The sequence below is a fragment of the Podarcis pityusensis genome, assembly GCF_964106645.2.
Source record: "Podarcis pityusensis genome assembly, chromosome: 13".
Lineage (NCBI taxonomy): Eukaryota > Metazoa > Chordata > Lepidosauria > Squamata > Lacertidae > Podarcis > Podarcis pityusensis.
Window position 1 is genome coordinate 31,566,402 of NC_138038.1, and position 24,064 is coordinate 31,590,465.

Consider the following 24,064-nt stretch of genomic DNA (forward strand, 5'->3'; position numbering starts at 1 on the left):
GCAAAGCAGTCTTGTGAGGTATTGTGGGCCTATCTTATTGCAGTTGCTGCAATTGGCTTCAGTTGCTGTGGCCAGCAGTTGTAGACAGTTTTGTTTTACCTGTCTGTTGAGCTGAGCTCCAGATCCTTGCCCTCTTCACTAATTCTAATTTGCTGATGGTTGGCTGTAGGAAAAGTCTTGCCTTAGATATTTCTTTTCAGGCAGTGTTCTTCATATTTTTTTACCCCCAAAAAAGTTCAAAATGTCTTTTTTTAAAAAATTCTGTAAATAATGCAGCCATGTAAATAATCCAGAATGTGCTCTAGATCAAGGACTTCAAAACAGTTTAACTTTGAGTCCCCACCCCTCCCATTGGTGCTGTTTGTTCCTGAAGATGCTGCAAAAAACACCTTCAGGTCTGGTTGGGAAGGAGTTGCCAAGTCCTGTTCCCTCCCCTCATAATCTAGATTGTGATATGAAACACTGCAGCTGCTTTTTCTTCAGATGAAATGAAACCTCCTAAGCACAAGTTTTGGATATGTTTATGTGAATAATGTAGTTTGTATTTTGTCTCTTAATGACTTCAACAGGAAGTCACCAATAAACACTTTTTTTAAAAAAATAAAGTTCCTGATGTGTTTTAATGAGATTTAAAGTTGATCCTGAACTACAAAAAGGTATAGATTCAGTTGCTTGGATTCCCTCAGCTTCTGTAATAGGAGCATAGCCCTGAAAGCAGGCACACGTTTCCTGATTCTGGTAACCTGATATATACAAGTAAGGGTTCCTGGATGAGAATTATGGGAGGTGGGGGGAAAGGCCCATTAATTTGTAGGAATCCATCAGCTGTGAAGCAATAGGAGCCTCAAGCACATATGAAGTTGTGGTTCATCGCCTGCATTTAAGTACTTTACCAAGTCTATGACAACACAGCACATTTCTGGTGTTTCTCTGAAGCTTTTACCTAATAAAGACATTGGTGTTCCCAGGATTACAGCACAGAAGGAAGCAAAATTTTACATTCCGTGAGAGCCAAGTCTCTTGTTCCTCTTCAGGCTGTTCTGATCTGAAATAAAAGCAACAATGCCAGCAAAAATAAATATGTGCCAATAACATGAAATGGCTTTCTGTAACATTCATGCAAATGCAAAAACAGCCCACCTTATTCAAAATTAAGGAAGAGCACATTTAACCTGTTTATATAACTGTAACTACATGGCTATCTGCCTTTCTACCAGGCTGTTTCAGAGGGATCAAAAATTTCTGGGACTGACCTTTCACTGAGGATGAACGGCTATAAGAAAGGTGGGGAAAGCTTTTTTTATATAAAATCACCACCATAATCTCAATCATCTCCATCTTTTAAGAAAATAGTACAGTGGTACCTCGGGTTAAGAACTTAATTTGTTCTGGAGGTCCGCTCTTAACCTGAAACTGTTCTTAACCTGAGGTACCACTTTAGCTAATGGGGCCTCCTGCTGCCGCCACGCCGCCGGAGCACAATTTCAGTTCTCATTCTGAAGCAAAGTTCTTAACTGGAGGTACTATTTCTGGGTTAGCAGAGTCTGTAACCTGAAGCGTATGTAACCTGAACCATATGTAACCTGAGGTATCACTGTATAAGCAAAAATATACAAACACAACCCATTTTACAAACAAGAGGTCACTGACACAAATAGTGCAACAAGGCTGGTGCACACTTCTGATTACTCTGCAGCCAGTGCACTCCCACAGATGGTGTGAAAAGCCGTGTACATGAAACATTAACCACAATATAGATCTACCCTGAACTTCCTCATGAAAAGCTGCATTTTGATGTTTTTTCCCCTCAGACCAGCTTCAAACGGAAATGAGAAAAAGAATGACAGAGCTGCATTTTAAGGCAGTGATGCGTATACAACCAGAGTATGTAACCATAACCACATTTAACAATTTCCCCAGTAGAATTATAATACAATCTATTACCTTGTCAAGTGCTAAAAATGTACCTTGCATTTTTTATGCAGCGTGTTCTTATTGATACCATGGTTTTTTTGAGTCCCAGAAACTACCAGGAGGGCGAAAGTTCAATCAGTGACACAATTTAATATCCAAGGGTGTGTGAACTAACTTGCATATAATGAGAGGGAGACCAAGAAACAGGTCATAATCCAAAAATATTTCATGAACTGCTCACTGCCCATCACCCATTTTCATGTTATTTGGAGAGAGAAAAACAACAAGGAAAATGTACCTTTTCCTGAGCATTAGACGTAATCCCAAAGTTCAGTCCCCAACTACTGAAATGAGAATTGCATTCGACACGCATGTTGTTGTGGCACAAATGAAAGTGAGAGTAGAGAGATAATGTGCAACATGACTTGAACATTGACCAGGAAAACTTAATGATTAATCATATACAAATACCTTTGTACAAATACCTTTGTTTGCAAGAACTCCCTCTGACACACATGAAACTGGTTTGTAACTGAGAAAATATGCTAGCAGAAACCACCTGTCATTATGTTGGGTAGCTTGTGTTTGAACAGAGAGCTTTCTGGGCCTGTGTGCACATTTGCAAATTGCAGACACTGTGCTGTGGCTCCACATGTTGCAGCAGTTCAACTTTCATCAGTTCCGGCCAGTATGGATGATGATGATGAGAGTAGTTCAGGAACAGTTAGAAGAACACAGGTTAGTTACCTAAGGGGTCCCTTTTTCTAAGGATTGGATCTGCCCCCCCCCCCAACTCTCCAGATATGTTGTCCTCATGTCAAATTGTACTCAGTAGTTTATCAAATACATTGGGACATTTTTGAAAACTTGTTTTTTTAATTGATTAGGAGTAATATTATATGGAGAGCTGGAAAAAGAAATTTAACTTGCCATTTTCTCACTGCAACACTACAAATACAGAAGGCACTGTTACTCCAAGGCCCTCTTCAAACTTCCTCACCTGCCAGGAAAACACTGTCCCTGACTAACCATGCCTGAGGCATGAATGTTTGTTTTCTTGTGCCCTCAGAGACTGCCTGGCTTGGGCAGATGCAGCCAACCAGCCCAGGACAAGGAAACCCATGAAGTAGAAGCCAGGACAGCATCAAACAACATTCTAATGTTATCTTCACTAATATATATGTATTTTTATTCACACTTTACCTCAGTGTTAGCATTTTTGTACACATTATTTGTCTTGGGAACTGCATGGCAAAATTTGGAGAAGTGTGAATTTCAAAGGATGCCTGTGCTGTGGTTCTCACATTGTTTCAGAAAGCATGAATTTGGTAGGTTCACCTTTAAATACAAACTGAATTGAATTCTTCCCCTATTCCTAGGCAGGAATCACTATGCCAGGGTGCTCCATGGCTGGCCTCTTCCATGCACCTTCTGCTTTCCCCTCATTATGTTCCCCGTTCTCTCCTCCTTACCTCTGACCTCTCCCCAATTCTCCCCTCACTCCTTTATTTCTCACACATTTGTTCCCCCAATCCTCCACTTCCTAATGTGCTGCTGCTTTATTTGCATTTTCTGGTGTTTACATTGCTGGTTCCCCCTAAACAGCTCCCCTCCATTTAAAAAAGGAAGTGTTTCTTTAAAAGAAGGTTATCTCTTTGCTTGCTTCCTGCCCCACTCCCTGTGATAAAAAGGCAGAGATTAGTTGGACGGGGGCTTTGAGGGGGGCTGCTTCTGTGCCACAATAGGAAAATGGAAGGTGGGAAATTTAACTGGCCACCTTATGATAAAATGGGAGGTTGGGTCATTGTGCCTAAACTGCTACCTATCCTAAAACTTTTACCTCAGAGTGCCACTATACCCGAATGGGTGAGTTCTGCATTATACCAAACCCCAAAAGTGATTCCTGTAATTGTGGGGTGAGAATGGGGGGGGGAAGCTTGATAGTAAACAGTGCAAGCAAATGTGTGTCTACCCGACTACACTACCCACACTATTTTGGTCCTCGCTGCTGGAGAGGCGTGTGTGGCAAAACTGTCATTGCCCTATTGCGATAAACAAAGGCAGGAAACTATTGGACCGTTCAGTGGCTCATAGAGTGGTAGCACTGAATGGTCGGGTTATTGAGCACCTCACCATTAAGTTCAGCAAGTTGTCCCTCTACAGAGCGTGTTCTCACTAGCAGAGAGCACGTGTTGCGGTTGGGGAGCAGGCCACCATTATGACTAGGCAGAATTTGGGGAACCCAAGCCGAAAAGGGGTTAAATTGGGTTGCTGGGGAATTTTGTGTGTTGCTAATTTGGAGGAGGGGTCAGAGGCTATAAATTGAGGGTCAGGCTAGGGGACGTCCTTCTTGGCCGTTTGCATCGGATCAGGATCAAGTGGCTGTCTGCCTGAGACGGTTGTATTGCTTTCTATTACCCCCCCCTCCCCTTCTCTATTCTATTTCCCCCCCCCCCCCAGATCTTCACTGGAATTTTATTTCCACGATCTCTACTTTATTACTTAGTTGACCTCAGGAGGTCTCCTTATTGCCCCGGTTGCCTTCGCGTGCCGCTCCAAGGCCGCGGAGCGCGGCCGGGCTTCTTCCTTTCCTTCCCTCCCCCCCCCCCCATTGCTGCGTTCCCCGCACCCGCCAGGGAGATCGCTGCGCGGCTTCACGGTCGCGCAGCGTAGCCGATATTCCTTCCCCTCTCCACCCCCCCATTCCCTTCATTTAAAAAAAAAAAAAAAAAAAAGAAGACCCCAACCCGCCCCCGGGATCGCGCTGCGGCTTCAAGCCGCGGAGCGCCCCTGGGCGCCCTTCCTTCTTCCCCGACCCCGTTAAAAAGCAGTTGGCTTACCTCAGAGGGCTCCCCTTCTCAAGCCGGCTCCTGGCGCGGTCGCGGCCTCCGTCGCCCTCCCCACGGCAGCGGCCGACGCTCCGTAGCTGGAAGGCAGAAAATAAATAAATAAATAAAAGAAATAAAAATAAATAAATAAATAAGATTATCGGCTGTTAGCCGTGGCGCGATTCGCGCCTGCTTACCTGGCCCCTGAGTGTTTCAGCGAAGCGTAGGCTCCGCTGCTGGGCCGCTTGAGGCCCTCCAGGGCCTCCCGGGCCTCGGAGCGGCCCGTACCTTTTTTTGGGGGGGGGGCGTTTTTGCTGCCTCATAGGGGCCCTCTATTTCGAGGCGGCGTGTGCGTGGTTGGGGAGTGCTCGTTTGGCCAGATCTGCGCCCCCTTGTGGCTGCTGGGAGCTATCGCAGCCTGCTTGCTCACGAGCTCCCCTGGTGGCCTAGCCGGTATTGCAGCCTTCCCTGTTTAGTGGCTAGGCTATTATAGAGCCACCTGCTGGTTGATCTGTGTATTGCGCCATTGCAATTGTGTTGCTGTGGGAATTGATTTTTTCTTATAGGTGTAATTAATTGAATTTAATTGACTATTCTTATCAGTTATTTCGAGCCCTTATTTGGGCCGCCTATTCCTCCCTTTCCTTGTTGGATGGTTTGGGGAGGTACGTCAAATTTTAAATTTAGAATTTATGATAATTAGTTGTTTGTTCATTGTTCCACTGAAGTTAACTGAATGGAATGCTAATTGAGTTTGCCTTTACGTGCTATTGGTTTTCAGGCAGTTGCGGTTGGAGACAGCAAGGTCTCTACGTAGAGCGTGTTGATTGTTTCTCTGTTTGTTCTACCCTACAGTTTTTGCAATTTGCCTGTATTCATTAATATTTGTGGATTTCTCCAATTTCGCTTATTGGCCTAGCAGGTATGGCTCCAAAGAAGAACTCAGCTCGCCCTGGTCCATCTTCCACTGCAAAACGGCCTATTAGAGGCCCATCGCAGGCGTTGCGCTCACCTGCAGTAAGACAGCCAGAGGGGCGGGTGCAGTCGCTGGTGTCAAGCATGGCCGGAGATCCTGCAGCTCTATCTCGCTTTGCGGCTAACTTGGATGGCTTTCTGCAGCAGTGTTCCAGTCAATCGTCCACGTCTGCGGTGCCGCCTCATCCTGTGGGAGCCTCGTCGCCGGTTGTATCGTCGTCTAGCGAGGACGAAAGGGGGGGATTACTGTCTGGGGGTGTGGGAGATAACCCCCGGGTATCCCAGCCCCAATATTTACCTGCGGCTCGTGGCCGTGCGCGGAAGTCACGTTTTTCTTCACGGGGAGCTTCAGGGAGAGTGGCCCCTTCGATGCCTTCCTCCCACCATAGCAGGATAGTGTTGCCTTCGGTTGAGGCGGCGGCTGTCCCTGGTCCCTCACGTGTGGTTTCTTCTCCGTCGACCCCAGGTCTCTCACGGCCGGATAATGAGTCTGAGTCTTCTGTTGAGGACAGCTTGCCGGTTCCGGCCAGGAAGTCTTCGGGCGGAAAGCGTCGCCGCAAGAGATCTTCCCGAAAGCATGCAAAACGTAGGAAGGATGACTCCTCTACCTCCTATACTGGTACGTCATCTTCTAGTTCTGACGATGAAGCAGGTAACTCCTTAGAGCTTTATTGGGGCTTCGGCGAATCGTCATCGGGACTCCCTAAGTGGGCTTGGGAGCGCCGGTCCAATACGCACCGGGCTAGATATGGCATTGTTCAGGAATGTATGGATGGCGTTTTGGTGCCAGACGTTAAAGTTTCCACCAATTCTGCCAGAGACGTTATTCCTGGCTTACATTTGCCATCAAAGCTGCGCTCTAGAATTTTGGACGGGCGTTACGTGGACATGTTTAAATTGGCCCCGCCTTCGGAGGACCAAGAGAAGGCTAGCTCTTCCAAAAAGCGCCATGGGGTTCCCAATACAGACAGGACTTTCGAACTATGGCTCGATTGCTTCCAGGTCTTTGCTGGTGTGGTAATGGCTGCTTATCCGCGGAGATCTCTCCATTTAATGGTTTACTTATCCATTGTTCGCGCTGCATTCACCAGAGCGGGTGAAAAGGCCGCGATAAAATACGATGAGGCTTTCAGGCGCCGTGCGGCCAGAATTCCTTCTGCTCGCTGGGATCGAAAGGATCTTGACGTATGGACCACCCATGTGGCCCCACTTATCGATAAAAAGGTGCCCGAACAACAGAAGACTAAGCCAGGGGCGTTAAGAACTGGCCGTCGCCTGTTTTGCTGGGATTTCAATAAAGGCTCCTGTAATCGCCTGGGGTGCAAATTCGCCCATGCATGCGAAAGGTGCAATGGCTCGCACCCCACTTCCTCTTGTTTTGCAGGTCGGCGGCCCTTTCGTGGGGGAAAAGGGGGATCTCAGCAACCCCCAAAACCCACCCCTCCCGCCACCACAGCAGGAACTGGAAAGTAGCTCGTTGACCTCTTTAGCTTATACACCGGTTCGCCTGCGGGTGTTGAAAACTTGGTTGCAGTCGTACCCCAACGGGGATGCTGCGGTTTATTTGAATAATGGTTTTTCGCAAGGTTTTCGGATTCCGGTAGCCAAGTCTCCTATGGCACGGAATCCAGCTAACCAAAAGTCAGTTCGCGAGCTACCTCAGGTTGCTCGCAAGAAGATTGCAAAGGAGGTGGCCATGCGGCGCATGGCCGGTCCTTTTGACACCCCTCCTTTCCAAAATTTACATGTATCCCCATTGGGTATTGTGCCAAAGAAGGCACCGGGGGAATTTCGTTTAATTCATAATTTATCACACCCCACGGGTACGTCTGTCAATGATGTCATCCCTCCTGAACTCTGCTCAGTGAAGTACGCATCCCTTGATCAGGCGATCAAGATGATTCGGAGTTTTGGCCATTCTGCGCTATTGGCAAAATGCGATATCGAGTCAGCCTTTCGCCTTTTGCCAATTCATCCAGAAGATTTTTGGTTGCTGGGTTTTCAATTTGAGGGCAAGTATTACTTTGATAAGGCTATGCCGATGGGATGTTCGATTGCTTGTGCCGCTTTTGAATCCTTCAGTACTTTTTTGGAATGGGCCCTCAAATCAAAAACCGGCCTGAGCGGAGTCACTCATCATTTGGATGATTTTTTATTGGCCTCGGCCTCTGATACCGGTGATTGCTCGGTGCTCTTGCAGGCATTCGCCGACCTCACTCATGAGCTGGGGGTCCCCTTAGCCGCAGACAAGACCGAAGGTCCTTCGACTCGGCTGACTTATCTAGGTATACTTTTGGATACTGTGGCCCAAACTTCTAGCTTACCAAGTGACAAGCTGGCAACTTTGAGGAGGGTAATAGAAGAACTACTCCCGTTGAGGAAGGTGTCTCTTCGGCAGCTTCAATCGCTGTTGGGACATTTGAATTTTGCTTGTAGAGTGGTGGCGCCGGGGCGCCCATTCTGCTCTCGCCTAGCTCGTCTCACCTCAGGGCTGAAAGCCCCGCATCATCGGGTGCGCCTCTCTAGTCAGGTGAAGGTTGATCTTTCTATTTGGTTGGAATTCCTCGAGGAATTCAATGGGGTGTCATTATGGCAGGACACTTTGAACTTGCATAATGACTTTCAAGTCCAGTCTGATGCTGCCGGTTCCCTTGGCTTTGGGATTTATTGGAAGGGACGTTGGTGTGCAGAACGCTGGCCAAAGGAATGGCAAGGGGGAGAGATTACGCGGGACCTAACGTTTCTCGAGTTTTTTCCCATTGCAGCGGCAGTGCATTTGTGGGTCGAGGAGTTCAGGAACCGTCGTATCTGCTTCTGGACTGATAATCAGGCTGTGGTGACAGTGTTGGCCAAGCTGTCGTCACGATCCCCCCGGGTGTCGGCCCTGTTGCGGGTTTTTGTATTGCATTGTTTACGCTATAATATAGTTTTTTCGGCACGTTTTATCCCCGGGGTGTCTAACGAAATTGCTGATGCTCTGTCCCGTTTTCAGATGGAGCGGTTCAGACTCCTGGTTCCAGAGGCTCGGTTACGTCCGGAATGTTTCCCGGAACATCTCTGGAGCCTTGGCAGCAATTAGTTTTACAGGGAGTAGCGGCATCGGTCTCCCCTTCTACCTTACGTTCATACACAAAAGTGTGGGGTGATTTTGTAACGTTCATGCAGCAATCTGCCTGCGAAGTCAAAAGGGCTTCGCCCACATCTTCGCAGGTGTTAAGTTATTTAGCGCACTTATTTCAATTGGGTAGGGCAGCAAAAACGATTAGGATACATGCTGCTGCTATAGCATTTTTCTGCAAGGTATTCTTTGATAAGGATCCTTGTTCAAAGTTCATCGTTCGCAAAGCCTTGGAGGGATGGTCTAGACTTTGTCCTTCTCGCCCGGCAACTCGACTGCCCATATCTTTTGATATGTTGTGCGGAATGCGCAGAAAGCTGCGGGTGGTTTGCTGGTCTGGTTATGAGGCCCGCCTGTTTTCGGCCGCCTTTTCGATTGCCTTTTTTGGTGCCTTAAGGGTGGGTGAGATAGTGGTTGAAGATCTTAAGGATGGCCGTACCCGGGGCCTTTTGATGCAGGATGTGCAGTTGTCTCCTGCTGAACTTCGAATCACAATAAGGCATTCAAAAACAGACCAAAAGGGCAGGGGGGCCCTCATTCGTCTCCCGGCTACCGGGGAACCGGGCCCTTGCCCTGTAAAAGATGTTAGGAGGTACCTGTCTATCCGCACCCCTGGGGATGGTCCTCTACTTAGGCATGAGAATGGTTCGCCCCTTTCGAGGCAGCAGTTTGCCAAAGTGATGCGTAAAGCAATTGCGGCGGGTGGCGGCATGGCAACAGATTTTGCCGCACACTCGTTTAGGATTGGGGCTGCCACTACGGCAGCACATTGGGGTTTGTCAGCGGCAAGAATACAGAATTTGGGTCGCTGGAAGTCTGAAGTGTTCAGAAGTTATATCCGTTAATAAGCGCCTTACATTGTTTTGTTTATTCATATTAGGTTTAGCGGCTGTCCGCATATGGATGGTGGGGCACAGCATCGTCCATTGGGCTGGTGTCGCAGCACGGCAATCGCGAATGGGTCCTGGTCTCGGTCTTCCTCGACATATCCGGTTGTCTTGGCTGTCCAGAAGGGGAATGCGCTGGTCGGAGTTCCTGCCTCGGATTCGGAGACAGTTGCTAGGGGAAGAACCCCCGTCGGCCATTGTGGTACAACTGGGTGAGAACGACCTGGTTTCTTTGGACTGTCGTTCCCTCCGTGCTACCATTTTATCGGACTTGGAGACGCTGCGAGCTTTGATGCCGGCGGCAAAAATATTTTGGTCAAGGCTGTTACAACGGCGCTCTTGGAGGGGCAGTCGTTGCCCGGCCGCCATTGAGAGAGCCAGAAGCCGCATCAACACTGCGGTGACGAGGAAAGTCTTGGAGTTGGGCGGAGATGTGATTTTTCATACTGAAATTTCTTCTCAGAGGCCATCCTTATTTCGGGATGATGGCGTGCATCTTTCGGCTTCGGGTAATGAGGCTTGGATAGGTGCGGTGGTGGCCAAGCTGAGGTCTTGGCTGGGGCTGTGAGTGGTTTGGCGGTGAGCTGTGGGCTCCATGGCGGTTAGGCATTGGTTAAATTGGTGCTTGGAGGGGTAAGGTGCCTATCCGTCCAAAATGATGCGATGGGAATTCCGTTAAAGGAATCCAGGGGCTTGCCATTCTTTCGTCCTTGTCCGTGGTGCCGGGCTTGGGCCGTGCAAGCCCCACCGGAACATGAGGGTGAGAGGTGTTGGACTGAATTCCCAGCCTCATTTCTCCCCAATACTTGTTTCCCACGCTGGCTTCCGGTGGTGCCCGGAAATGCCAGCTCTGTCCTCGGGGGCAAGGACAGATAGTCATAACCAATGCCTAAGCAACCACTCACATTTTCTGTATTTGAATAAAGTTGTGGCCAAAATTATGCCAAAAACCTTAAACAAAAATTAACGCGTACTGTGTGAATTTTTGGGGGGGTGGCACTGCGGAACTCAACACGCAAAGCGTGTTCTCACTAGCAGAGAGCACGTGTTGCGGTTGGGGAGCAGGCCACCATTATGACTAGGCAGAATTTGGGGAACCCAAGCCGAAAAGGGGTTAAATTGGGTTGCTGGGGAATTTTGTGTGTTGCTAATTTGGAGGAGGGGTCAGAGGCTATAAATTGAGGGTCAGGCTAGGGGACGTCCTTCTTGGCCGTTTGCATCGGATCACCCGCCCCCCCTCCCTTTTTATAGGGTGGTTCTTGGGTTCATTTGACCTTGCTATGCCTGTCATGGGGTCGTTCGCCTTTGAGCGGGGGCCTGGTAGGAATTTTGCCATGTGGCTGATTGGCTGTTGCCATTTGGTTTTTGCCTACTACGTAGCAAATCGTCACAACTTGTAAGGTTGGCGGTTAGGCATTGGTTAAATTGGTGCTTGGAGGGGTAAGGTGCCTATCCCTCCAAAATGATGCGATGGGAATTCCGTTAAAGGAATCCAGGGGCTTGCCATTCTTTCGTCCTTGTCCGTGGTGCCGGGCTTGGGCCGTGCAAGCCCCACCGGAACATGAGGGTGAGAGGTGTTGGACTGAATTCCCAGCCTCATTTCTCCCCAATACTTGTTTCCCACGCTGGCTTCCGGTGGTGCCCGGAAATGCCAGCTCTGTCCTCGGGGGCAAGGACAGATAGTCATAACCAATGCCTAAGCAACCACTCACATTTTCTGTATTTGAATAAAGTTGTGGCCAAAATTATGCCAAAAACCTTAAACAAAAATTAACGCGTACTGTGTGAATTTTTGGGGGGGTGGCACTGCGGAACTCAACACGCAATGAAGATGGCGTGCATCTTTCCAGTGCAGGAAATGATGTTTGGCTGGGTGATATAATTGATGGCATTAGGAATTTGTTGCAGGTGTGAGGGTATTGGCCGTGAGCCTTTTGGCTCAAGTGGCGGTTAGGCATTGGAATATTTCTGGAGAAGAGAAGAGGGGAGGTAGCACCATCACCTGCCCCGCAAATTGAAGGATATTCCATTAAAGGATTCCGGGGGGGGGGGTGGCCCTGTCCGAAGCCTAGGGAGGTTAGGGCCTAAGGAACCACCCCTATCAGTGACCCCCAGGGGAGCTCCTAGTTGATGTGCATCAGCAGGACTCCCCCTACTGGTGATTAACCCTTTCCAGACTCCCTGCAGACAGGCTGGAGTCAGATATAGTCAGTTAAATACAATGCCTAAGCCAATACCACTCATCATCTGTAACCAATAAAGTTGTTGCCTTTTTTAGCCCATTAACTTTAAATACTTGTGTCTTTATTCAACTGGGGGGGGGGGACCTTGCCATGCAATGAGGAGGAGGGGGAGCTTGTCAGTAAACAGTGCAAGCAACTGTGTGTCCATCCACAAGTAAGCAGTACTGAATTCAACGGGGCTTACTCCCAGGAAAATCAAGGATTCCCACACGGTGGGGTCAATGTTGCCATCCTTCATGCCATGTTTGCAGACATCTTTGTAATGCAGAGTTGGTCTGTCAATGGACCTGGTGCCTGAAGACAGCTCCCTCCAGAGCACATCCTTAGAGATACTGCCATTTCCATTCTGTAGACGTGACCAAGCCAGCGTAGATGTCTCTATTTTATATGTAGTTGGCAAAGGTTATTGTGTGGTACAGGGCATATAAACTGCAGATCCATATTAAGTGTACTGCTTTTGTTTCAAACTTTCATGCAAATTAGGAACAGGGAATGCTGTGCTACGCACAAAGCATCTCATTCTGAAGCGTAGGAAATGCCGTGTGAGCAGCAGAAACCTCTGTCCGGTTTGCACAAAGAGGAACTGCTGCTATATTTCTAATGATACTTCTACTGGGGCTCTGCCTTTGCTGTGAGTATATTAAGAGTTAACAGGGAATCCATTTAAAGTGGAGTGGTTTATAATATAATATAAAGAATCATTTTAATTTATCTAGCCAATTGGTGCTTGGAGCATTTTAAAAACTGCAATTATATAATAGTCGGGATTATAATGAAAAAAGAACCACTCTTACAGAGTTGCTAAATTCCTTTCCCATTGTTGTCAGTCATCCAAGGACTTGGATACAAAAAGCAATTGCTGGAAAATTGTGAGTGGAGATTCCAAAAGTGCTACTGTAGTGAGGAGGTATTTAACAAAGAATGGGGAAAGTTTATAATTTATTTGAAAAGCTGTTGTAAACATCTACATACATTGGTAGGATTGACAAAAAACTTGTAGTAACAATTTGAACTATGGATTGACAAATGATTTATAAAAAATAGAGTTATGATAGAGTTGTAGAGGGGGAAATCATTACATTAAGATCCACAATGGGGAGAGGGTAGTCAGAAGGGATTGTATGGTTTTTTTAAAAATTCATTTGTTTGTGTAAAATAGAAAATACAAAAATAAAAATTATTTTAAAAAGTGCTACTGTAGAAATGGGACTTTGACTCTCCTCTCTTTGATCAAACACTCCAGTGTCATATTCCAAACTCCCCCAAATGTTCATATTAATTTTAGTGCACAGTAATGGGAAATAATAATGGGAAAATAAATGATATCACAGTATTTTTGCATCATATATTGAGTTGTGATTTCAGAGTAATGTAAGTCTTTATTTGAGGTGCAAATCTAAATATTCTCAAGGTTTCATGCATCTGAATGACACTGCTGCCTTTCAAAGAGGTCAAAATCAGTATTTCCTTGCTACTGAAAGCTTATTACAGTATGTTCACTTTTAAAGGTATTCATCTCACAAGGCAAGAGACTTGTCCCACCCCAGGTAAGTGTTGCTCTCATTGTGGGAGGTGTTGCCCTTTTTGCAAAAAAAATTTGCTTTTTCCACCTCACTGCTATTTCCACACCACCTCTTTGCCCCTATTATCCTGTTAATATAGGTGTGGGAAGTTTGGGAAATGGGTGCTGCCTCCTTAAAAGGGTAACATGTGACTTGGACCCTAGACAGACAGTCAGGAAAAACAGCTTTAGTTTTGTAAGGATTGTTTTTTGGTGTGCAAATAGCACATCCAGTAGAAGTATATTTAAAGGGCCTTCCCTCTATGTAGATATTTAAAGGCAGCTAAGAACCAAATTATATGTACACATGTTTAACAGATTGGCACACTTCTAGTTTAGGCTAGAGGGGCTTGTTTATGAGCAGAATTATGTGCAATGGTGTAGCATGGTGGGGCACATGGGTGGTTGCCCCAGGCACAAAATTGTTAAGGGCGCAAAATTTCAACACCTGGTGCTGCTTCAACACAGCTGTGTGCTTCTATCACTGGGCTCCATTGAAAACGGCTTCTCCATGTGAACCAGAAGTGACCTCTGCTGAAAATGGAATGACTCTTCTTATCTCTGTGGCTGCAATCTCCTGGGTGATGTGGATGCCATTAGGCGGCTGAATGCACAGGTGTACTCCATCTATTTCCATCTCTCTACATGGCCCTGGGCACTGGCAACCCATGCTATGGCACTGACTATGTGAACCTCTAACAGAGTGGAATCTGAATATATTATCTATCTAGGTTTTTGTGGAGCACAGTCCAGTTCATCAAGCACATGCAGTTCATACTGCTCTTGTCCTTCTAACTTGCACTCTTTATAAAGATTTGAGAAGTACAGTTATCACTCCTCTATTATTGTCCATTCCTGGGAACCCAACCACTGTTACAGTGTCCTTTCTCTTGGCAGACCAAGATAAGCAGCTGACAGCAAAGGTTGCAAGGTTTTTAGCTGGGGCAATTAGAATAAGATCCATTATTTGACTATTTACCTTTATCCTCTGTAAACCACATTTTGTTTGCTTTATTGCAGTGGCTGGTGACTGATGCAAATAAAGATTCATTCATTCATACTGCTGATGGCAGTGCAGGAGGTTATTAGAAACACGTGACTAGTTAGTATTGATTAATAAGAACTCTTGCACCATAGCTATATAGGTGAATGCCAATATACTATTAGAGGATAGTATATACTATTAATGCTAGTAATATCAGTTGTGTCCTAATTCAAGGTACGCAATCATACTCAAGTTACGTGATTTTTTTTTTAAAAAAAAAACCTAAGGTATTCATCTCACAAAGCAACAGACTTGTCACACCCCAGGTAAGTGTTGCTCCCATTGTGGAACACAGGGAGAAGGAGTTTACCCTTCTGCCCCATCATGGTCCCAGTATCACTTAGCAGCAGCTGCTATTTGCATTAGAAGCTAATTTCCATTTGGTATGAATGGGAACTTTCTTCCTGATGCAAATAGCAGCTCCAGAGGAATGTTTGGGAAGAAACAATGAGAGGAGCTGCTCACCACAGTACAAATCCTGACTGGAGTCCCCATTGATTGGAATTTTGCAATTTCAAAACAATATGCTATATTATGGTCAACATTATCATGAGTTGTCTAGAAAAAATATACACTGGCTTTAATGGATTCCTGGCAAAGGAAATGGACTGAAAATTATAAACTAGTCAAACGCTCCACAAACTTTTATATTTGTATGCAATTTAGTGGGTTGTTTTCTCATTCCTACAGGTACTCTTACCAAACCAAACATATTTCTGGAAACCTCACCCAGTGATGAAGCAGATGAAGTTTTGGTTAAGTGTCAAATACCACCAGTCTCTCCTTTTACCAGAATCATTCTCTGTGAAGATGGGGTAGAAATCAAAAGTCAGAAGCAAAAGGATGCAATATTTTTATATAAATTCTCTTATAAAATATCAAGAGCAAGTACAAGACAGCTTTCTTGCATGTACCAGAACAAGGATAAAAACAACCAGGTGAATAATTCCTCTCCAAGTGATGCCAGGAACCTTTATGTTTCAGGTAAGAAAACTACAAATGAAATAGTTTTTATAGAAAACTGGTAATTTTCTTGGTGAATCAAGAATGGAAATTTTCTATTGTGATACATTAATGCTACCCAAAATGCATTGAGTTTATTTCCTTCGGGCTTCAACTACTTTGATTGCTGCTGATTCCTCCTCCTCGTTTCTGTTTTGTTGTTGTTGTTGTTGTTGTTGTTGTTGTTGTTTAGAAAGGGGGACTTGGAGAACAGACTTCAATGAAGATTTTAGGATACATGCAGGTAATTATGCTAATTATGCACTCTCCTATCAAACTAAGCCATGGCAATCCTAGCTCCTTATTAGAAGGAATGACTGTAACAAGTGGGAAGCCACAGCAAAGTATCTAAGGTAAACCTCGCCGCTAACATTAGGCTTATAGTGCTGTTTAGGGCTTGTGAGCAGGAAAATGACACCTTTGTATTTCTCATCCTTCAGAATGCTTACGTTCAGGGGCAACAGCCCCTCCCTGCTACCCGCAGCCCTGCCTTTACTGCTGTTTATGTGGGAACAGTTTCTGCTAGTCATCCACCATAATTCTCCCTGCAGGATACTTTAAAGTGTTAGGGGCTCAAGAGGCTTTGACAGCCTCATGGTCCTGGAAGCCAATAAATAGTCTCAGTTCTCATTTCATGTTTTATAAAAAATATACCCACTTCTGCATACCTGGGAAGTCCCAGAGTGCACTGAAGCCACTACTTTAAATGTGGATGGCCCTGTTTCACTTTCAAGATGTGTAGAATCATGAAGTTTGAAGTTCAAATATAAAACAATGACAATGATAATACTTTAATAAGCCGAGTAGGAAATGAGTCCTTTCTTAACCTCAAATAAAGTGGCTCTAGTAATGCATATACCGTTCCAACAAGTCCACAGGTCACATACACGTTAGAGCTGCCCATTGTAAATCTTACATAAACTGGATTTCACCAGCTGTTTAGCTGAAAGCCTTGTTACCGTAGTTACTGGGTGCACAGCATGTCATGATACCATAGAGCAAAGGTGAAGAAAATAAAAGTTCTGAAGGAACCTTTGAGAACTGTGTATCTGAAAGATGGATGGTGAAAAGGGGAAGTTACTGGAAAGTCTTACACCACAACAAAATACAGAGTGTTTTTAGAAGCAGAGATTTAAATATACTGGTAAAGTGTAAGAGAGTGGCACAGCTAAATCTGTCATACGGGTATAAATCAGGCTTCCCTAACCTGATAGCCTTCAGAATACGTTGGACGAAGCTCCCATCATCAGTGAAATTAACCTGGCACCATCATTAACATCCATTTGTTTTTGAGATAGAACTATTCCCCCAGGTATTTGATAGAGTCTTATGATTCTGCTGTTTATTGATTGTATATGTGTGTGCTGCTTAAGTTCTTGCTTATGTTTTATTGGGTCTGCTCTATGGCTTATTGAATTTTCAGTAAATGGGGTAAACATTTGGATTGGATCAAGAGTAATTTAGTTGCACTTCCCATTGAAACTAGTGAGACTAATAATGACTGTCACATGGATTTCAATGGGAAATAAGTGTGACTAATGCGCTGCAGATGGTGACAGCAGTCACGAAATTAAAAGACGCCTGCTCCTTGGGAGAAAGGTGATGGCAAACCTAGACAGCATCTTAAAAAGCAGAGACATCACCTTGACAACAAAAGTCTGCATAGTTAAAGCCATGGCTTTCCCAGTAGTGATGTATGGAAGTGAGAGCTGGACCATAAAGAAGGCTGATCGCCGAAGAATTGATGCTTTTGAATTATGGTGCTGGAGGAGACTCTTGAGAGTCCCATGGACTGCAAGAAGATCAAACGTATCCATTCTGAAGGAAATCAGCCCTGAGTGCTCACTGGAAGGACAGATCGTGAAGCTGAGGCTCCAATACTTTGGCCACCTCATGAGAAGAGAAGACTCCCTGGAAAAGACCCTGATGTTGGGAAAGATGGAGGGCACAAGGAGAAGGGAACGACACAGGATGAGATGGTTGGACAGTGTTCTCGAAGCTACAAACATGAGTCTGACCAAACTGCGGGAGGCAGTGGAAGACAGGAGTGCCTGGAGTGCTCTGGTCCATGGGGTCACGAAGAGTCGGACACGACTAAACGACTAAACAACAACAACAACAAAATGCACAATCCTATTAATGTCTACTGAGACATGTCATTAATTTATTGAGGTTTACTTCTTGGTAAGTAGGTGTAGGAATGCAACCTAAATTGGTCAGCAATTAACCCATTATGTTCAGTACCTCCTGTGCAGAAAGCACAAAGGGCATTTCTTCTCTCCAGCTGCTCTAAATGATATTGTAATAAATGTGAATCTTTTTTAACACCTTGACTGATCCTCAAATAGGCAGTAACCCCTATGTGATTATACCTCTGCAAGCACCATAGAAATGGAGTGAATTTTCAGCTACAGCAGAAGTGGTAAGAAATGCAATTACATCGTTCACATTTATAAAGTTATCCACTTTTATCCAATTCACAGGTGCCTCAAATAATGCAGGTTCCTTAGGTAAGTGAGTTTTTACTCTAAAACCCAATTGCCACAGGATTCTTGCTGTAAGAATCCTGTGGCCTTCTTTGACTTTTGGATGAATTGATGTTCCATCACTAGGTGAAGATGCAAAAATCCTGTGAATCACAGAGCCCAGCGGCACTGCTATCTATTCCAGGGCTCCTGAAAGCCACTGAGAAGTACCTATGCAGAAACCTTATGCAATGATACTCTAGCAGGAAGAATAGGAAGGGATGATTCTCATCTCAAAAGGAAAGAAATTATATAGGTCATTTTGAAGCCACAGATTATACAGTCATACCTCGAGTTGAATGTGCTTTGGGTTGAGCGCGTTCGAGTTGCGCTCTGCGGCAACCCGGAAGTAACGGAGCACGTTACTTCCAGGTTTTGCCACTCGCACATGCGCAGATGCTCAAAATGATGTCACGCGCATGCGTGGAAGCGGCAAAACACGACATGCGCCATCGTGCCTTGCATTCCGTTTGGGATGCGAACAGGGCTCCAGAACGGATCCCGGTCGCATCCCGAGGTACCACTGTAAAACCTAAGTGATCAGAGACTGGAAGATTGGTTGGCTGACATACTGTTTCTTATAAATTTGTAAAAGGCAATACAAATTGAAAAGTAAAAAAAGAGAGAGAGAATTTTTGTATAACCCATTTGCTTTCAATTCACAGGTTTTGAAATTTCCTTAGGTAAGTAGTTTTTAATCTATTCTAGGGTTGAATGTGGCCATATGCCCTTTGAGGCAACTTTTTGAGGGTCACATGCCATTGGTGGGTGAAACCAGAAGCAAAAGTGGGCAGAACAACACATTTGGATTTTATCTTTCTATGCACACACACCTGACTCTATAACCAAGGCAGACAAGAAGCATTAGAGTTCAGTAATACATTCCAGGCAGCCAAGAATCACTCAAGAGGATGCAAAGCAGGGCTGGTGAGGGTTGTGGCCTGGGGAACACCCCTAGGGCTAGACATTTAGCCCTTGCACCTGAGGTTTCCCCAATCCAAAGCCTAGTACATCTATTACTTGTTACCAGACTCTTGCTTGCAAACCTCCTTGTTGATCCCATGAGTTGCTCTGTTGTAAGTTCCACAGCAGCAGACACACTGTATCATAAGCATGTTTCAGTGGGCATGTCTGAAATCGCAATAATCAACCATGCCACATTTCAGAAATCTGGACAAATCAGCTTCTTGTGAACTGCCCTGAGATCTTTTGATGAACGGAAGTATATAAATCTAACAAATGAAAATAAAAACTGTTCTTTTTAGCAATTCAGACTTTCAGGGTTTACTATCATTGAATGTTGCTTGATGTATCCACCTTTACTATGCATGCACCATTGTATAACATGTTTCCTTTTGCTGTCTTAGCTTTTCCATCCTTTTGAATAAAGTGGGTTGATGCATGCATTTTTTTTCCCTGCCCTTAGCATTAGGATTTGGAATTACAACTGCTTCCATCTTTATCTGTGCTGCACTGTTTTATGTGCTGGAGAAAAGAGGTAATGCTCAAGCAAAATATAGCAATCATAATTAAAACTAACTACTAAAATGAGCCCTCTGCAATCCTGCCTTGCTAGGTTTTATGTTACAACCAACTTACTTCAGTATAGTCTTATTGCACAGTCTGTTTCTCTGACACTGGTGGATGTGGATGATGCCTCTGACATGACACTATGCACACATTCATCTTATTGCTTGATTCTCCTGGATGGGCAACATATGCATAATAATGTTCCGGCAAGCTGTCTGCATGTCCACTCCAGCAATCACACTGCAAGGTGTGTGCACAGATAATGAACAAATGTCATGTTGAAGGAATGACCGCTACTGTCCCTGATATTGGAGGAACAAGTAGGAAGATGTCCCAGGGAGGGGCAAGTTTTGAATAGCTGTCCAGAACTTTCCCCATTTGTGTCTTCTGCCTTATGCAATGGTTCAATGTGTCTTATAATTGTGGTGTTATGTCATAGCAGCTATGAAGAGATTGATCTAAGATGATACAATGTACACTGTATCTCTCTCAGGTATAATCAAACGGAGAGCAACCAGGTAGGTGTAATGAGACTTTAATAATTATGCCTTCAATTCAGTAAAGTGTGATTCTGTATGCAGGAAATATGGTAAAGCACGTTTGTTCTTCAGAACAGCATATTCTGGGCAACAATTTCTTTTCTGGATATTGGTCATGCCTAAACTTGCTTCATATCGTAACTGGAATTAATGCTTTCATATCTTCTCCTGAGTTAAATAGAAATTACTCATTTGCAAGCAGAGACAACTTCCTCTATTCCTCACAGTAATAAAATTGGAGAAGAAGTAGCAAAACTTGATGGGTAAATTCAGACAGTCATTTATCAAGTAGTAATGTTGTACAGCACTATATCTAATCATATTTTAAAAAATGAGTTCATATAGTGAAGCGCCTGCTCTTTTAAGAAGGGTCAGACAAGATGTTGTATGGGGGCAGTTTGTCCTCCACTTGAGCTGGGGCTCTTAAGTTTCTTTCCACTCTTTAATACTTGTTTTGTGAGTACAACACCCATAGGTAGATTTAGGGAAGTGTGGGAAGCTGATTCTCCATGGGGAGAGAGAGAATTTGGCTTTAAATGAAGTTGCCTGCTGGAATGTAATTGCAGACATATAATGTCTATGTTTTTGTTGTAAACCACCCTGAGATCTGCAGATGAAGGACAGCATACAAACTTAATAAAAAATAGAACCCATGCTAATCTTTGACTTTAGTTTAATAGCTTGAGATGTATATTAATGTATTTCATAAAATTTATATACTGCTTGATTGTAGAAAAACCTCAAAGCAGTTTACAAAAGAGATAAAACAATAAAATTTACAACAATAATTTAAAGTATACAAAAAGTTAAAACAGTAATACAGGTAAAGTGACCCCTGACCATTAGGTCCAGTCGTGGCCGACTCTGGGGTTGCGGCGCTCATCTCGCTTTATTGGCCGAGGGAGCGGCGTACAGCTTCCAGGTCATGTGGCCAGCATGACAAAGCCACTTCTGGCGAACCAGAGCAGCGCACGGAAACGCCGTTTACCTTCCCACTGGAGCGTTACCTATTTATCTACTTGCACTTTGATGTGCTTTCGAACTGCTAGGTTGGCAAGAGCAGGGACCAAGCAATGGGAGCTCACCCTGTTGCGGGGATTCGAACCACCAACCTTCTGATCGGCAAGCCCTAGGCTCTGTGGTTTAACCCATAGCGCCACCCGCATCCCTAAAACAGTAATAGATTGAAGCTAATTAAAACTCACAGCAACTCTCTAAACTTTCTATGTATGTCTACATACACATTTGAAACTAGAGAACTTCTCTCTGCCCCTCCAGCTTTATATATCTCACACATCTTTGCTTTCCACAGACATCCAGAAAGAGAAAACCAAACACGTAAGGATATGCTTTATCATCTCTCTCTTTCTCTTCCTGTATTGTCTAGATTGAAGCATGTAGTCAAGTGATGTGAGATCTGTGGCTTGCTCGCAAGCAAGCAAGAAAGCCAGCTGAATCTACTGTGCATTTCCCTTATGTCCTCATGTTGCAAAGGCAAGCATGAACGGGCAGAATTGTGTGGTAGGGAGCTGTGGCCCTCCAGATGTTGCTCTCTGATCATTGTCCATGCTGAACTGGATTGATGCAAGCTGGTGTTCAACCATGTCAGGAGAGCCAAAACTTGCCCTAATAAGCTTGTGAGCCCTCCTTCCCACTACCACTTCCCTCTCTCATAAGAAAAAGGAGTTAACATGCAATGGGAAAGAGCATGGCTCCTATATTTGATATCCCCACCCCTTCCAGTGCGGCCAGTACATGCCAAATTGAAGAGCGCCTGCTCTTTAAAATCCAAACATGGGTTCCTGCATGGTAGAGCATCCTTCCTTGAATTAGTGTCCCATCACTGGTACTCCTGTATCCCTATTATCCCTGTTACAATCTAGGCTGAGGGGGAAATGAGATTAGAGACCACTGTTTGCCCACCTGTGATTTAAATTGGGCAGGGTCAAAGATTATGTTTTATAGTTTTCATCCTAACTATTACTGCTAACCCCAATATTGCTTTTCTCCCCAGAAGGACAATCAGTTGGTTCACTGAATGATGAATCAGAGCAGAATCCCTTGCATGTTTACTCAGACATAAGCCTCAGTCCGGTCAGTGGGATTTACTGCCAGGTGAGTATGCATAATGTTGCAGTCTTGGTGAATTGCAGAGCAATTCTCATCAGACCGATCCCCCAAACCTATAACAGTATTTTTCAAACCATTTGATACATCGTGGATACTTCCGTATGTTTCCATCTCTTTTAGGTCCAAACTGGATTCGACTGAGCAGCTACATTTGTTTATGACATGCGTCTACACATTCACATAGAAACGGTGGATGTTTAATTTTTACAACTCTTGTGAATTTAGGTTGTGATCCTGTGTGCACTTACCTGTTGTCCATCCCCACTTGGAACATGTATAGGATTGCATTCCAAATCTGCATGCTGGCATGCTCCTGTCTGCTGGTGGTAGTTTACCTCTCACTGGTTACTCCTCCTGTATGTCTCCCCCACCCCCAACTCACACACACCATTTGGTGTGTTTCATGGTTTTCAAAGAGGAGAGCACCAATATAATCTGGCACTTTTTCCTCCCAAGGCAGAGGCACCCAAAGGAATTTTGCATCCAGCCTATAGCCATGTAAGCTTTAAGAAGAGACAGGAAACTCATCCTGCTCTGGGAGGGTTCTATGAGGTCAGTATATACTCAGAGCATTCCTCTTGTATCTATATGTATGCATTTTTTAACCCAATTTATTTTTGAATAACTGTGTGTTGATCTCGGAAAGATCTGTATGCAATGCTTTGCAGGTATTGCAGAACCTGGCCTTTATCTGCCCCACACCTGACGTTATATATGATGTCAGGTGTAGGGCATATGGGGAGGACTTGGGGGCCTAATAGGCCCATGGACAAGAGATTCGCTAACCCTGTTATATCTTATTGTGAACATCTCTAATGGAGTCAGTGCAAAGTTGGTGTGTGGGAATCACATGCTGATGTTTTATCCACATGCCTGAGATTTCATTTATTCATACGAAATGTGTATGACAGAGTTTCATTTTGTGTTTTTGTTTTCTGTTTTGCTTCCTAGGAAGAAGTATGATTTCCAGATGTGGGGCTTAAATAATACAAACTCCAAAACCTAAATCTCAACATCCTGAAAAGTATTTTCATTTCTACTGCATGGAAGATTCTGCATGTTGAACTTAGGCATGCAAAGATTACCAATTCTTTACAGCAGATTCTGTGAGGCTTCTCACAGTTTTTGAATTTTTCATGTTGTTCTTTATACAGATTCATTATGTTAACCAGAAACTTTATATGTTCCCAGGAAGGAGAGGCCCACAGACATAAACTACAGATATAAGCTGTTAATTAAGAGTAAGGGGTTTGTCATAACCTTAAGTAATATAACTGTTCAATTAAAATTATTTTGATTTGGGCTTGTTGGTGTGTTTCTTCAAGGAAATTGAGTGTTCAAGCTCCACCTACCCTCTCCCTCCCCCTACCTCCACATAGAATAACCAGACAGGACAACATATTAGGGGGCAAATAAGGCCATGACTTTATTGATTACAGATGTACAGGTTTGGTATAGGCACTGAGTATAATTGTTGACTTCCAGCCCAGGAGAGGAGTCCTATGACATACATCAAATAGGAATACTGCCGTGGGGTCGCCAATTAGAGAAGTGCTGTGGCCCAAGCCCCCACCTGGACCTCTGGACAGAAGCAAGTCCTCCCAGATCCCTTTACCAGCATACCCTTTCCTTCGGAGGGGTAGGCAAAGGTTACAACCTCTCCTCCACCCAAGACTAAGACTTATTCAATGCCTAAATTGCCATACGTTGTGGCAATTGCTATGAGGTAGGTGAAAACCACCAAAAAGGAGCCAATTGGCCTGGTAG

General features: G+C 44.7%; 2 protein-coding genes across 12 annotated transcripts in view; one reads left to right on the forward strand and one right to left on the reverse strand.

Moving 5' to 3' along the window:
* The window catches only part of LOC308461138 (E3 ubiquitin-protein ligase TRIM39-like), a 51,878-nt gene extending 49,533 nt beyond the window's left edge, over positions 1 to 2,345 (reverse strand). For all 4 annotated transcript variants that reach the window (XR_013978812.1, XM_080977793.1, XM_080977794.1 and 1 more), the window contains exons 1-2: positions 2,213 to 2,345; positions 944 to 1,045 (exon numbers count right to left, since the gene is read on the reverse strand). Coding sequence is in view for 3 of the 4 variants with exons in the window: in XM_080977793.1 (XP_080833919.1) it covers positions 944 to 956 (13 nt within the window). In the remaining variant the exon portion in view is untranslated. The remainder of the gene's footprint in view (positions 1 to 943; positions 1,046 to 2,212) is intronic.
* Positions 2,346 to 12,178: 9,833 nt separating this feature from the next.
* LOC308461139 (uncharacterized protein) lies at positions 12,179 to 23,599 on the forward strand. 8 transcript variants are annotated; one of them, XM_080977797.1, is made up of 12 exons: positions 12,181 to 12,596; positions 13,474 to 13,512; positions 15,262 to 15,555; positions 15,767 to 15,817; positions 18,057 to 18,083; positions 18,764 to 18,781; positions 19,525 to 19,596; positions 20,122 to 20,146; positions 21,480 to 21,505; positions 22,182 to 22,282; positions 22,754 to 22,849; positions 23,249 to 23,599. In XM_080977797.1, exons 1-12 carry the CDS (start codon positions 12,566 to 12,568, stop codon positions 23,258 to 23,260), a joined length of 792 nt encoding a protein of 263 aa, XP_080833923.1. In that variant the 5' UTR covers positions 12,181 to 12,565; the 3' UTR covers positions 23,261 to 23,599. The 8 variants fall into 8 exon arrangements, 6 of the variants coding, with proteins under 6 accessions (XP_080833926.1, XP_080833923.1, XP_080833921.1 ...); XR_013978813.1 differs by lacking the exon at positions 12,181 to 12,596 and adding an exon at positions 22,418 to 22,486 and having other exon boundaries at positions 12,703 to 13,512; XM_080977800.1 differs by lacking the exon at positions 13,474 to 13,512 and having other exon boundaries at positions 12,179 to 12,596.
* The last annotated feature ends 465 nt before the right edge of the window (positions 23,600 to 24,064 follow it).

Coding starts and splice junctions, on each gene's coding strand:
- LOC308461139 (XM_080977795.1), top strand. CDS start 13,392: ATGACACTGCTGCCTTTCAAAGAGGTCAAAATCAGTATTTCCTTGCTA. Junction 15,556..15,766: donor CAGGAACCTTTATGTTTCAG/GTAAGAAAACTA, acceptor GTTGTTGTTTAG/AAAGGGGGACTTGGAGAACA. Junction 20,147..21,479: donor ATCAAACGGAGAGCAACCAG/GTAGGTGTAATG, acceptor TGCTTTCCACAG/ACATCCAGAAAGAGAAAACC.